Consider the following 15,758-nt stretch of genomic DNA (forward strand, 5'->3'; position numbering starts at 1 on the left):
TTCGTTTAAAAACGCACAAATATATTTCTGGTCTCATTCGTTTACTAAACGTAACAGCTTAAATTTCTTGACACTTACTGTTGCATTTGGCTTTTTAGTGTTGGTATCGTTTTTGTTTTAAATTGTTTAATTTTTTCTCCCCGTTTTCTTTACTCAAATGAAATGACAATTAATAGGAATGAAGCACTAAACCATATCAATACAAACGTTCACAACATTCGCTCCTAATTAGCTCCGTCCGCTTGTCGATTTGAAACCGATCAGGAAATTGATTTAATGTGGTTCACAATAATTGTTGCATTGACGGGTTGTCTTAGATTGCAAAAGATTACATTAGTATGGGACTTCCAGCAGAACATTAGAGTAGTGGAATATAGATACGAGAGTACACACTTACCATCCTAAACTCGACGTCATTGTGTGTGTGTTTTTTTTAAAACCACACCTCCCACCGTGGGGTTTTTTTTTCTGCGATTAAAGCTTGGGTTAATGTTCATGATTTCCTGTGTACAATTCGGTAGCTTCCGCTTCTACTGCCATACAGTGATTACAACATAGTGGTTGGTTGTTTTACTCTACAATTTACCTCTAAGTTTGGCTGGCCATCAATAGTAGTGGACATTTGGACACAGACGGTAAGAGATTTAATGTTCTGTTGTTTTTTTTTGTTGTTTCCACTACTTCCCAATTCGTACACTTAATGTTGCCATAACATTCAGACATACATGAAGGTGTTCGCTTAACTTTTGTGATGCCATACAACGAATTTGTTTCCCCTCTTCTTATCACGCCTTTTTTTGTGTGACATCCAGCATCCGGTTTTTTGAAATCTGTTTCCATTTTGATTCTACTCCGTGTCCCTCTTGCGCCCTTAGCCCCTTTTTTAATGCATCATCATGATTCGCTATCGTATAAAACTTTGAGCACAACAACGTTATCCAATTAAACAACTATCGTTCTAGCTAATTTATTTATACTGCGCTTGGCACAAGCCTAATGTTGCTGAACGCTTCTGAACGTACGCTTTTGTCCCCCAGCATTACCACAATCGTGGGAGGACTGTTTTTGTATGACAAAAACGACTTATTTTTTCAAAATAAATGCTGCTGCTTCTACGTCACATTTTCCCGGACACTACCATTTCCACTAAGCGTTCAAGTTACCTTTCTCTGTCATGGTGTTGCGTCGAGAGTGTTTCATTTTATGTATTCTTTTACCAATGCAGCGCTGTAAACTCCGAACTGTTTTTCTATGTTTTATTTTTAACTTATTTCATGTGCTTGTTTTATTTCTTATCCCTGCTTAGTTCCTTCGTTTGAGTAGTAAATACATTCGTTTAATTCTCCTCCTTTCCTTCCTTTTTCTAATTGTATTTCAACCCATCTTTTTACATTCCTCCTACAGCTTATCCCGTTCGATTAATAGCTTACAACTTTTACGAATCTAATCAAAATCCTTTCAATTTTCAATTTCGAAGCATTTGCTTCTTTGTGGAGTCGTCGCGGAATTTCTCCTCCCTAGGCAAAAGTTTCGATCCGCTTCGCTCGGACGCAAGCAAACTATCCACCGGCGGGCGGCTCAATCCGGCTCAAGGTTCATCCCCGGGCGTGTTGTTGCCGGACGCACCGCCGTTCGGGTCGCTCTGGAGGGTCACCTTCGGTTCCAGTGGGATCATTTCTTCCGGCCGGGATTCCCTTCGCTCGACTGCTGCACTCAAACGCCGAATGTCATGCCGGATGAGCGGCGACGAAAAAGGAAAAGCAGACAACAAAAAAAAAGAAAAAGAGAACGAAGGTTTGGGGTTGAGTTAATGGCACACAGACGCATTTCATTCTGGCGGAGAAAATCTTGCGAAAGAATCGGCCGCCCGCCCACTCTTACCCAGCGGAACAAGCAATTTCGGCTGTAATGGTAGCAATAAATCCACATTTCCGGTCGTCGGCTGACGGGGCTGCAGGGAGCTGAGCTGAGGGACGTTGATAAAATCACCTACGCAAAAGGAGACGGGGATGGCAAGAGACGGTGAATGGAAAGCGTTCAAGAGGGAGCAGGAATTTGTCGTTGGCAGAAGTCGAATGGATTATTATCAGCATTATTAGCATGAAATTTGCTTGCAAATGAAGCTTAAAACGGTGGCTGTGTATGGCTTGGCTTGGAGCTTAGCCACCTTACCTTGCTGCAGTACGGCGGGTGGCTTCAGCACGGCCAGCCCCGGCACGGAGGGTCCTTGCAGGGTGAGCCCTATCACATTGACACCGTTCACGTGACCTAAAGAGGGGGGGAAAAGATTTGTTACAAATATGTATTTTTACAAAAACATTACTAAAAAGCTATCACTGTTTCCCGCCCTTCAAGCACGGCGAAAGCTTTGAAAGCTCCAAAGCTCACGAAGCTCGAGTAAAGAGAGGGAAAAGCTCTATCCACGCGAGCGAAAGCTTACCGATTTTCGCCCCACCGAAAGCGTCCTTAAAGATGGCGGGATGGGTCGGTTGGGTGTGTTGGTGTTTCAGCGCGTTCACCCGCCGGTTGGCCACTCCCATGTCCCGCTTCCGGCGCGGCTGCTCGACCGGCAGCACACGGCGACGCTTCTTGGGCAGCTTCGAGCGGGCCTGCAAGAAAGCGGAAAGACAACAATGCAGTGCAAGAAAAAAAAAACAAAAAGAAATAAAAAGCAAATGATCACCGAATTTCACTTGGGGACAAACGCTGACCGAAGGAAGCGTCCCTTTTTTTTCTTCCCGCACGATGAAGGCCCGGATGGTTCGTGGAAAATAATCGCCACAGAAAGTTGTAGCGTTAGTGTGGATAACCCGGAAGAGGAGCAGACGAAAGGAAGGGAGAGCAAGAAGACGGGCAGAAAATAATCACCAGATAACAACGTCTTTGTTTACACTGTGTTTGTTTTTGGTCGGTTTCTTCTGCATCTCGGCTTCCCCAAACTGCGCCGGTACACTGCGGAGGAAATGTTTTGCTTTTGTGTTGTGGCTAAAGGGAACAAGTTCGCGGCAAAGTGTGAACCGTCGGAGGGGTTGGAGCTGGAGTTTGCTGTTGCATGGAAAATCGTGGGTATGGAGAGTAGAGAAAGCAACCTGTCTGTGTGTATGTGTGTGGGAGGCTGAACCGTGTACGATGTGTAAATTTGTGCTCCCTTTTTCGTTGAAGGGTAAATTATCTGATCAGCACGAAACACCTTTTCTTGCCCCCGGGCAGTTGTGTGTGGTGGTTAGTAGTTAGTTGGAAGGTTTGGGAAGCTTTTGGATTTTTTTCAATTTTCAGGCGTTTCGGTGGGTTCAGCTTTACCCCTCAGCACCTTGTGTCTGGTAATTGTTTGATAAGAAAAAAAGGGAAACGTCTGCAGTATGTTTGATAATTAAAAAGAAACTGAAGATAACAACATCCGTTGTTTTATCTTTTTCTATTGGTGTCTATACTATACTGGACTATAGTTCAGCAATTTTAACATTTAAAGAAACAATTTCACACAACGGAAATAATTGATGATAATTAATGTTAAACTGTCACGGAGCCAAACGCCCCATTTCAATGATTCCTTTTACATTGTTTTTGGATTTGCTTTTTACTGTCTGAACCTTCCCAGTAGCACGCGTTTTTATTTGTGGTTAGGTAAGCAAGCGTCCCGTCACCTCCATGAACCCCATGGTAAGACGAACGCGGTGTTGTCTTTTCCGATGTCGCCAATCAGTGCGATTGTTTGTTCAGGTCTGGCCGAGGGGATGGGCTTAAATTGCTTTGCATATAAATGACGCCCTTTTTGCCCTCAGACTGGACCGACCGAGAAAAAAGAAAACACACACACACACACACACACACAGATTCACACCGCTGTAAGGATCGGTTACACATTCATATTTCACCCACCACGCGGGGTGACCCGGGCTAATCGGTGAAAGTAATCAACAGCGTATTATGCAAAATTAACAATAAATATTGTATCGCGTCTAGAGAGTGGGTGTGTGTGTGTGATGAGAAAAGTTATGTCAGTCGTAAGCGCTTTTCTTTCTCTCCATACAACCGATCTACCTTTCAAACGAACGAGGACAAAGATAGCTTCAGAAAGCTCGTTACACAACAGCATAATAAATCGCATTTACACAATCGCTTACTAAGCGCAACAAACTAAATGCGATCGGTTCGTTGTTTTAGCAAATGGAGAGAAAAAAGAACACAAAGGAAAATATGCAACGAAAAACACACACACACACACAGGATAAATTTCCCGCTAAGCTACAACCCATCGCCGATTGCGCAATGTTTATCTTTCTTTTTTTGTCTTTTTTTCGCCCTTTCCGAAGCTGTCCCGAAAGGCGAACACGGTGCACATTATGTGCGCGGTGTGAATCCTTTTTTATATATGTATTTTTGCTTTCCACCTTCGGAACCCACCGGGTAGCGCGGAAGACATGGAGCCCAATTTGAGATACTGCCAGAGTCGATAAAAATTTAAATGAGAAAATTATGTAAATCGAACAAGCGCCGCCAGAGTGCGCCTCTGTCACTTGCGCGAAAGGTTGCTTTTTAGCTGCTTGGAGAAAAGCATGCGCGCACACACAAACATAAAAATGCGAATGTGGCACCTGGTGACCGAAACAGAGCGCCCGGAAAAGAGTGGCAGTGGCAGTGTTGGGGCCGGCAGTTTTGGCTGCAGTTTGGTAATCTTTTTCCTTTCAGCAGGAAATCATCCGTGCAGCGATAAATTCGTGCACACAAACTGGAGCACATGGGTATGAAACGGCCGCCAGCTGGGCCCCGCGTTGCTGCTTCATTTGTCGTTACATCAGGAGTCGTGGAGGCGTTTTTGTCCCGCTTTTCCTATAGAAACAAAAATAGAACACTGCTCCGCCTGTATCCCTGTATGTCTAGGCTGTGGAGAGGCTGCTCTATGCCCTCGCCCTAAATCCCTGCTCGACACATCCACTCGCCAAAGCCACTCTGCGGGAAGCGCCGGGTCAGACTAATGACGTAAGCTGACGTATCTCTTCGTCGCCATTTTTCATCCACCACCACCGCGAAACGCTTCAAAACGCTGCACTACTGTATCGTGAAACAAGCCAACAGGTAAATGAGCGCACATTAGCCCACGGCAGCGCTTGATGAGCGAGCAAATGAAGTGACACAAGAACGCCCGGGGATGGCATTAGTAGTCAATAGTCAAGCAGCTCTGTCTCGCTCTCTTTCGTGACACTTGAAAAGGACACTGTCTTGGGTGAGGTCGCTTTCAGGGCTTTCAGCTTCTCTTCAAGCTTTAAATGAGTCGGCCGCCGCTAGTCTAGAGGGACTAGTTGCCCAGCGTGACCCAGCCAGCGGGACGGGTTTTATGCTAATATAACCTTGAGCATGTGGGCTGCCGTGCATCATGCTTGAATGTCTTTCAAAGTGCTCCGAACAGCGTGCAAATGTCAGGCGGGGCGTTTTGTTTGATCAACTTTCCCCAGCACGGCCAACTTCGGGGTTGGGTTGAATGGTTCGAAAAACAGGATGAAGGACCTGCTATTCCCTTTTTTCAGTGTTTCGGCTTTGCTGAACGGGGTTTTTTTTTTTGTAGCTGGATCCATTTGTGTCCCTATTCATTGAATCTTTATCGAATGGAAAGCAAATTGGAACAATCTCTCGACCGGGTAAACGAGCTGTCAAGTGCAGTTAATTAGAACGAAGCTGTCCCTGTGAATTGAGGAGAGAAAAAAGAAGCAACAACTAACGCTGCATTGTGCTGGAAATTGTGTGGGTTTTGGAGTTTGTCATTAGCAGATGAGAGGTGCGGTAGTGCGAGTAGTTTTTGGGGGAGTTGTGTGTTTTCAATTGGAAAGGCAATTTATTGTACATGCTAACAGGAAGAGGAGATAATAAATTTATGGATGCATGAAAAGTTTCATGCATAAATACATTAAAAAGCTCCAAACACAACCGATTATTAACATTATTCTAAAAAATCTTTCTATGTTGCATATTCGTGAAGATCCAACAAGTAGATCCAAACAAAAACTAACTCCTAAATTGCCTTCAATGCAGACTGTTACCTTTATGATTCATTTCTTTGGGCCAATTGCTGCCCTCCAAATGAGCGAGAAGTGTTCTCCCGCCACCAACGAACAGTCCTCTGCCAACCCCTAGCACGGCCATGCAGGAAGATCATTTATCACACAACCGAAAGAAATTGGACGCGCCGATAACTCACGGCTGCTGCCACACTTCCCAGACCCAGACGGTCCAAGTTCAAGATGGAAAATTTAGAACCATCCAGCGACAGGTACATAAATCATAGCTGACGCGACGGGAGTGGAACATAAATCTACAAATTAAGGTCAAGATTAAGGCAATATTGCTCTCTTAGCTTGTAGAGGAACTTAGCCTCAAACTGGTCGAACTTAGTGATCCGCCGTTTAGAGCATGATGAATATGGCGCCATTAGAATGGATGAAGCATCTGCAGGGCAGAATTATTGAAAAAGCATCATTTTGATGTATTTCTGTAATGATTTTATGCAGAAACGACCGACCAGTAAAAGGGGGAAACCAAACCAAGACATTTCGACTGAACGGTAAGACAATAAAGCAGTAAAACCAAGCCCGTCCCTCGCACCCCGACTACGACAATGGCGATGAATCTATAAGCAATTTCTCACCCGACCGCATCTGGCACGGGGGATAAAAGTTTGGCTCGCTAAAGTTTTGCTGCGAACTGAGACTCCGCATCCGTTCGTCCGCTATCCCAAGATAATATTTCCGCCTCGGTGAAAGTTACGCTGAGCCGCATCTTTTTCACTATCTCCCAAGTGGGCCACTCTCCGTTCATCTAGCAGCAGCAGCAGACGGAGCAATTCGTACCACAAAGTCTAGTCTCACACAAACTTCCAGGAAGCACAAGAATCAAAGTCTGCACTACACTGCCTCGTGCGTTCTTGCGTCGGCAGCAGATCGTGAAGTAAAGTTATCACTATGCAGAATTCTTTCGCACACTGCTTGCGCAAGAAAAACTTTCCCATTTCTTCAGACCCCTGGCGGCCATTTACTTACACTTTGCGCCCTGCTGCATGCCAAACATGGATCATTGAGTGAATGGTTTTCTGGCAGCAATAGTAGCAGCAGTCAGAAAGCCAGCCAACGGTGGCCCAGTCGCCCCTGATAGTTTGACAAATTTGCCTGCTCTGCCGTCCGCATGACCGTGCATTCCCAATGGCGGGAGTATTAAAGCCGTTAATCATCACATCTCCCAGTGGTGCTGGTGGTGGTCAGTGGCTCAAGTGTTCAACAGAGAGAGAGAGCATTGAACAGAGTGTCAACTTTATCGGTTTGGAAACATCGACACCGACCGGGGCTCATCGTTCACTTCCTGCCCTTGGTGGTGAGGCTTTTGGAATGTCTTTATTGCTTTTTTCGGGTGGATAAAATGCGTTTCATCGATCAACAGGAAGTTCGTTCCGAAGCAACAGCCCTTTTTTCTGTTCCGGAAGGTGCCGGAAGAGCCTGCGCCACAAGCTTGGGATTTTCCTGCGCCCGGGGTTTTGTGGTTGTGGGGTAACACTCAGGGTTTTGTTTCCTCCTGATGCTGATGCTTCGTCATGAGTAAAAAGTTCACTAAAGCTGTACTCGGTCATAAATCGTACCTAACAAGCATTGGCCTCGTGTCAACCCGCAAGCTGTTCCGCGCACTGAAAGGGAAAGGGAGCCAAAAACACAACTTTTACGTTTGATGATGAGTTTTGTTCGGGCATTACCTTGCCGTGGCAAACACTTTCCATGGGAGAGGAGAGAGCGAGAGAGATAAAAAAGAGCTCACGCCAGAAAGCAACCAAAAATAACCGCCCGACCCACGACTCGAATCAGAAGTTGTTCGTTATGGGTGATTGATGAACGAACATGTTTAGATTTTCCCGCCAGTGATAAGGAATGGCACGGTGGATGGGAGGATTCCGCCGTGCCGATGTAAATATGCGATGAGCCCTTCCAGCCAGTGACCTTTGTACGTAAATTTGATGCTTAGGTTGAGTGAGAGGTTCCAGGAGACACGAGACATGCATGTCATTTTTGTATGGTAATAGGCAATTGAATGGAATGAAATCTGACTTTGGAGATGGTTACGGTGTTTTTTTTTCTTATTGCAGTGGACTTTTATACGAATTTAAAAATACTCAATTTTATCGTATTAGAATTGAAAAAGAGCTTGAGAAGCTTATTTGAAATTTCTAACAATATTTTCGTCTCTAGTTTTACCTCGAATTTATTACTTCACATCATTATTAAAATCTTCAAATAATTCCACGAAAACCCCAACTATAATCCATCTTCATTTTCGGTAATACGATCGTAAAGCGGGCAATTCCACATTCATAATTAAAGCGAATAATTAAAACCCGATCTTACAGGCTCGGCTCAACGGCCGAGGAGCTGGTGCTCATTAAATTTCCCATCAAACCGCTGAACCACCACCACTGCCATCATCCCCATACACTCACCTGTGTGTGCGAGTAAAACATGGAGAAATTGCTGACAATAACGGGCACGGGCAGGGCGATCGTCAGCACACCGGCCAGGGCGCACAGCGCACCGACGAACATGCCGACGTACGTTTTCGGTGCCATGTCGCCGTACCCGACCGTGGTCATCGTTACGATCGCCCACCACAGCCCGAGCGGGATGCTTTTGAACTGGTTGTCCGGGTTGTCCTGAAAGAAAAAAAAAAAAAAACGAGAGGGCAGAGAGAAGCAGAGGCAGCTTTATAATGAGTAAAAGGTGTGAAAATGAATAAATACATGGGAAATGAAATTAAACACGATGGGACGGAATGGTAATGCGCGAATGTTTCCGAGAACAAACCGGGGTGACCTTTGTTGTTTCTGTGGGGGCATCGGATAAGACGGGGTGCGTGGTGACACTAAACTCTTCAACATGGCGTTAAATCCTGTGTCCTTGGGTACGTAAAAACAAAGGCCCCGAACGCATAATCCTTTTTGGCACGTACTGAAACCCCGCCGATAAAAACAACAAATCACTCACTCGATGGTAAAGTACCCTTTTTTTGTTTTTTGTTTTTGTTTTTGCATGAAGGGATTGGTCAAAGATTACACCCAAACGCACGCATACACACACTCTGTAATGGACGTAAATGATTTTTACTCATCCGTATCATTAGCCGGGCTTTACGATTTAATCTTTAATTATGCTTCCGGTGGGAGGCGAGGGCTTGAAACATCGAACCTGCTCGCTGGAACAACGTTTCGTGCTGAGAAGGATACGGGAAAAAAATGCAGAGTGCCAGCTGCAAAACTTTCAAACTGACAGATTAACGAGCTTTCACAAAAGGTCAGCAGAAGCGGGGGGCGAGAAAAAATCCACACAAACGATGTGGAGCTTTCCGCTTTTTAAACGAACTCCTGCCGAAGCGTCCAGCACAAAGGTCGCCGTGAAGGTGCGGGGAAGTTTTAACCAAAACCACCCGCTTGATCCTTGTACCGTGGTGAACACCGGCCCCCGGATTGCCGCTCTCTTAATCGGCTGACACAAAATTCAAATTAATTTACCCTAATCAACGTAATCTCGAACCGAGCGGGCAAATCTTTCTTTCACGCGCCCTCACGCTCACCACCACCACCATCGTGCTCCGTGTGGACAGATCATTATTTTAAGGAACTCCACCGTCATCGTACCTCATTTGTAGTCGTCGTTTCGCTTGATTTTTCGCTCACTCACGCACCATGGCAACCTGCGAACGGACGCCACTTCTCATTAGCGACATCAACTGGCTGCCATCGACAACAAAAGCGGTACACCGGTTATTTGTATGTGTGTCTGTGTGCCGTCTTTCCATCTTACACACCCACACGACGCACATCAATCTCACGCATCCATAGTAACGGGTTGCCGAACGACCCATTGTACTTGCCGGTACCCCGGGGAGATAGTTTTTCCATCAACAAAGCGGTTCCGCTTCTAGCAGGCGCTACACGTGCTACCGCGCCATGGTCAACCTACGCAACTTGAACGCCATTAAAACGCAAACGCAAGCAAGGAAGGAGCGCGCAGCGAAAGGGGTAGCAAAACCATAAAACAAAAACTTTATCTCATATCGGCATCCGATTGGTCCCGGGGCCAGCGAAGTGTGTTGTGTTGCTGTGTGCAAAAAAAAAAACCGGTCGTTAACCGGGTCGTTGATGGTGTGTGTGTGTGTACTGCCTCTCTTTGTTTCGTGTGTCTGCGACTTTGGGGCGGAAAGCGCGAAAGCACATTCCCAGCGTCAAGATGAAGCATCGCTCGCGTCCGGTGGAGCAAAGTTGTGAGTAGTGAGGTTTTTCAACCAGCCAGCGAAAGATAAACGTGAAATATGTGGTCGTATGGAAAATTACATTTTACGCTGCATTATGAGCGTGGTGATGATGATGAAGAACAATAATGCTGCACAATTGGAGCGATTTGTGGGCTGGCGGTTTAACGGCGTTCTATGTCGAGGGGCAGCATAGAAGCACTTGAATGGCTTTGTGCTAGAATGAAGTGTTATTTCTGCTTTTAAATTGCATGGGGGTGTAAATATAATGGCTAAATCCGCTTTGGCATCACAGAATCCTTGCAAGTTTGCTGTTTGGATTAAAAATTCCTCAAAAAAGCTGCATATTGCAATTTCTGTACTATATTTTGTTCCAAAGAAAACACCAAAATTTGACTTTATAGTGTGAAATTGATGTACAACATTCCAAAAGAAATGTTCCTAAATTTGTCAATATTAAGAGAATGAAAACTCTTAAGTATGTCCATGATGCTTTAGTTAAAATATTCTCTTTTATTGACTCAACTTTCATGCCATTCTTTATGCTTCATCAACGAAAGAATCATTTGCCAATAAACGATTTTATGATGTAAACGTCTAGTGCTACCTTGGAAACAATGTTATGGTCGATCATCATCATTAAATACAGTATTAAATTTCGATTAGACCTTCCGACCGGAGGGAGTCTCGTTGCCGAAAACTGGCTCACGGCACGAACCTCAACGGCAAATAATTAGCAAAATCGTTTACGCTTCATCAACGCGTTTCAAAAGCCTGAAGTTACACCGGTTTTTAAAGCCTCTCTAGTGTAATTGAAACAGGAATTTGAAGACTCTCCACGCAACACCTTGCTCTTCCAGGTGGTCGGTGAACGTTAAATTAATCGATTATAGTTAAGCAACACAGCAAGCAGCAATTAATTTGAACTTTGCACCCTCGCCCGAGCGCCCGATTTTCCCAGCAATCGATTCCCATGCTCTCGTTCGAAGTTCCTTGAAATGTTTCAGCATTAACACCAGCGCTGTTTACGGTTGTTCACCTACCCGCCACTGCGCTCGGTACTTATTGTCGCAAGCAATTGAGATTACTTAAGAAAACTGTCAAACATCGCCATTGTTTGCCAGACTGCTTATTGAGCTGTTCATCAGCATCGATTCTGGCGAATTTCTCCCAGCAGACAAGGCACCACTTCATTAGGCATGCTTCCGCACCGAAGCGTTCCGAGGGACGCTTTACCCGCTGGATAAACACAGAGTGGAAAAGGCAAAAGAAAAGATCCATTTTTGTTTCGCCCGTCTGTGCTTTAGTTTCGCTTTATTTTATTTCCCGCAGCTTCCCGTACGCAATACGGTCTCGGCTTCACCACGGGTCGATGCGTTCAGAATGGAACTCTACAGTTTATTGCCTCCATGCATAACCTTCAAGCGGTGGCGCACGGAGCAGGGAAAGCCGGCCGGGAAAGAGTTCGTCTCGTCGAATCCATTCGGACACAGAGTCAAGGCTCTTGCGGGCACTGCAGATAAAGCCATCGAGCGTAGTTATGAAACCGGATATTGTAATGCGGGCCAAGGCAGCGCAAAGGGGAGGAGTTTTTTATGCTCCGTCTAGAGGCCGCTGCGTTCGAGTCGACATTCGAGCCAGCTGTGATGATTGGAACTTACGAAGCGAAAGCTCTCCCCCACACCGCACTCACCGGCTAACCATAACAACAGGTCATAATCACAAAAACCAGACACATCGCAGCGCGTGTATCCGGTGGAACGTACGCGCGCACAAGCAGGCAGCCAAACATCATCCACAGTCGTCCCATTTTCCCGGAATCGCTCACTGTAGATGGGAGGGGGCTTTTTAAGGTAACATCTTGACGCAAACAGTCCCGCAATCGCACACTCCCGGGAGACACACTTTGTGCTTGCGTTCAATGGCATTGAGGATTGTTTTACGCGTGCTTCTGCCGCTTCTCCCGCTACACACCCGTAAGTGTAAGCACTTACCTGCAGCTTTTCCGCGTAGTACACCAGGCTGGCAAAGACGACGATGCCGAGCACGAGGAAGAACACCAGCAGCGTTAGCTCCCGGGCGGACGCCTTGAACGTGTGGATCAGGATGCGCAGGCCGGGCGAGTGGCGCGTCAGCTTGAACAGCCGCAGGATGCGCACGATCGAGAACGCTTCCAGCAGCCCCGTCTGCTCGCCCATCCGCTGGCAGACGTCGGTGTAGAAGCTGAGGGTGGCCGCCAGGTCGATGATGTTGACGGGCGATTTGATGAACTCGAAAATGTTGGGAGCCACCTGGAAGTGGGGAGATGACAAAGAAGGGAAGAGAGCGGATCGATGAGTTTGCAGCACAGGGCAAAGGTGCATGTGTCAAGCACAATTATGTGCGCTCTAGTGGGCATTATAGACGAAAATAACTACAGCTCGTGTGGGGTGGGCAATCGGGAACATACGGCAAGTGACACATTGATTGCACAGGAAAACAAGTACTTCGTTCAGTATGACTGCACGGTTTTTTGCAGCACAATCGGCTGGTGAAAAACTAGAAAAGCTATGTTTTTGCCCCAGCATGATTGGTTTCAAATCGAAAAAATAAATCATTGTAAGTGATTTTGATTGATTTTGAATAAAATAAATTCTGTTAAGCACCATGATTTGGCCGTAAAACTAGAAAGGGATGTTTGTAATGTAGAATGCATAATATCAGGGGTTTAAGTATGCAGCATGTAGTAAGCAGCATTGAAAACGCCTGAAAGTATGCATTTTACAGTACCAGCCCCACAAAAGCTTTAATCAACACTGTCAATTACGCATCGTTCAGCACAAACACGATGATAAAAATAAATGCATTCATAACGATTGAAATTAAATCGCGATATGAAATGGATACAGACCCACCAAGCTCACGCATATCATGAGCCGCTATCAAATTGAAATTTCCTCCACGCCCCCTGCACACTCCCTCCGTTCCATTCCAACAAATGGCTAAAATGGCACTGTAAAATTAAATTTGCATTAGTTGCATTACATCGATCATCGGGCACGGGGCCAACGACAAAGCCAACTCACCGTTACCCTCCTTTTACCTCTAAATGTTTCACCACCACAATCGAGGCGCTCACACGACGCCGGCTCAGGGCTTAATTTATTCGATTTTAATTAGCATCATTTCGAATTCAAACACCATTTCACCGTAAACCACAAAACAGTGGGCAAAAGGGTAACCGGTTCGTCCACCCAGGTCGGTCATTTCGTTGTTGGAGGATGGACAAGAAGTTTGTGAATGGTCATGAATGTTTGATGTACTAAAACAGCTTTAAAGTGTCACCGTGGGAGGCCAGCAATCTTTTGCGTGGAAGGTGTTACAGTACGGTTGATTGAATTATGACAAAGATAACTGCTGATCTCTTTTTTCTTGTTGCGAATAAAAGGGGATTTGTTTGCGTTATAGTGTTCATGTCACTTTAGTTGTGTGTGCAGTGTATCCATTCAAATGTGCGAAATATATGTCATGTTTAGCTTATTAATCCTTCGTTTGGCTCCAACAGCACACATTCGGTTTGTTTTCCCTCGTCGACTAACCAAGATCGATGACAAGGCCACATAACACAACACGCTCACCAAAAAAACCATCATATCCAAACACATAACAAACGTGCGAGCATACGTTACACATTCTCCCGTGGCTCTTCCTCCCAAAACAGGACAACATTCCCGAGGAAATGCTGCCTCGGCCGTCGTACGTAACGCAAAGTCGATATTTCATAAGCTGACATAAATACCACCACCAAGCAGGGTTTGCGCCTGCTCTCCTTCCCACATACACACACAAACATCCAGTTTCAGTGTGTTTCAGCATTCCGACTGCCGAACTACATATCTGGCCCTCCCCGAAAGCGTCCTTCTGCGTCGACACCGAAAACCGACCAAGGCCGACTTTAACCTCAAGGCAAACGCGTAAATGATATTTATTTAAATTTATAGCATTTTCTGTTTGCTGCAGCCTTCCAAGCGGGGAGACTTACACACCGTGTATGGGGAAGCTGGATAGCATAAAATTAATGTGCACTAAGAGACCTGGAGGCTGGGTACTCGTGGTACACTACTGGAGTAAGAGTTGGCGTTGTTTTGTAGTGAGGTCAACGGAGAAAAAAAATGGCTGGAAGAAGTAGTTTTAAAGGACCTAAAGATGCCAATATAGTTGGACCTTTATGAAGATGTTCCATAGAAGTTCATTTTCACTAAAGAAACCCATTTTCCGGTTTATCATTGCATTGGTTGGGTTGTCATCTTCTGACACCACGAAACTATGATTTTAGCTGAACACATTTACAGATAAACAACTTTTACCAGATATCTAATGATTTTTGTGTCCTATTTGGTTGTCAACTGGCAATCTGAAACGGTTCACAAAACGACACAAACGAACAACTTTAACGTTAAGCTGTACCAGCCGAGCTGTACCAGCACGACCGGACACGACGTACATCCCCGGTAAGCAGATGTTAATGTCAGTCCGATCCATCGTCACGATTACGAGGGGCTACGACGATTACGTGTATTTAATTCCCATCCTTCCTGTGATCCCCGGAACGATGCCGGAAACCGGGCAAAGGTACAGTGAGACGAAGAAAGCTCAAATGACGGTACTCGACCCGACCCGAGCGGCTGCCTGCGACCTAGTTGGCACCCTAGAAGAGCATCACCCGCTCGTAACCGTATCATCACGATAGTTAGGTGTCATTTGGTGTCATTTGGTGTCATTTTAACCCACAACCTTATCCCGCACATAAAATAAGGGAGCAAGTGAGCGGACGAAAGTGGTGTCGGTGCTGTGTTGCGCACGTGCTGGAAAGACATATGCTAATAGTGGATGATGGTGTAATGGTTGTTGTGAACCTCCGCTCTATCTCCATTGCAAGGATTAACGTTCCACCAAGTTTGTGAACCTGGTGTGAACTTTAATCTCCCATCATGCATTCATTTCGCACCGCAGCTTCTTAACAGCAGTTCGTTTGGGACGGGTTTTGGTGGTACCTTACAATCGACAACTGTTCATTAATCAAACCCCTTTATTTGAGGGTTGCGTTTTGCTGACTCAGAACCTTCATCATTTTGAGGGTTTTTTTTTGAGAGGAAGTTGTAAAAGGCACTCACGGGATGAAAGTTCAAAGTTGATTGATGGTTTACCGACCGATAATGATTGAATGAAGATGCTTGGAGTACCCTCTTCCCGTTTGCTGCTTCATTAGAACGTTACAAAAGGAGCTTACACAGAACGGAACCATTACAGATTGTTTTTTCTACACGCACAAGATTATCTAAACGCAGTGGCGTACACAAATGTTTCCTTACCATTAGAGCAAACTACTTTAAAGCAAACAAATCCTGATGAGATGTAAGTTCATCACACCTCAAGCTAAAAGCACTACTGCCGTGTCTCATTTGAATATCTCAACCAGAAGCACTCCTACACACACACATACA

At 45.5% G+C, this 15,758-nt stretch overlaps 1 protein-coding gene across 6 annotated transcripts in view; it reads right to left on the bottom strand.

The window, feature by feature from the left end:
• The window catches only part of LOC1277769 (potassium voltage-gated channel protein Shaw), a 50,791-nt gene continuing 35,033 nt past the window's right edge, over positions 1 to 15,758 (bottom strand). For 5 of the 6 annotated variants that reach the window (XM_061657708.1, XM_061657707.1, XM_061657706.1 and 2 more), the window contains 6 exons: positions 12,270 to 12,566; positions 8,471 to 8,680; positions 2,441 to 2,609; positions 2,173 to 2,268; positions 1,882 to 1,989; positions 1 to 1,707 (listed from right to left, as the gene is read on the bottom strand). In XM_061657708.1, coding sequence (XP_061513692.1) covers positions 1,589 to 1,707; positions 1,882 to 1,989; positions 2,173 to 2,268; positions 2,441 to 2,609; positions 8,471 to 8,680; positions 12,270 to 12,566 — 999 coding nt within the window. In that variant the 3' untranslated portion in view covers positions 1 to 1,588. The remainder of the gene's footprint in view (positions 1,708 to 1,881; positions 1,990 to 2,172; positions 2,269 to 2,440; positions 2,610 to 8,470; positions 8,681 to 12,269; positions 12,567 to 15,758) is intronic. The other variant, XM_061657709.1, reaches the window with a different exon arrangement.

The sequence above is a fragment of the Anopheles gambiae genome, chromosome 3 (assembly GCF_943734735.2).
Source record: "Anopheles gambiae chromosome 3, idAnoGambNW_F1_1, whole genome shotgun sequence".
Taxonomy (NCBI): Eukaryota; Metazoa; Arthropoda; class Insecta; order Diptera; family Culicidae; genus Anopheles; species Anopheles gambiae.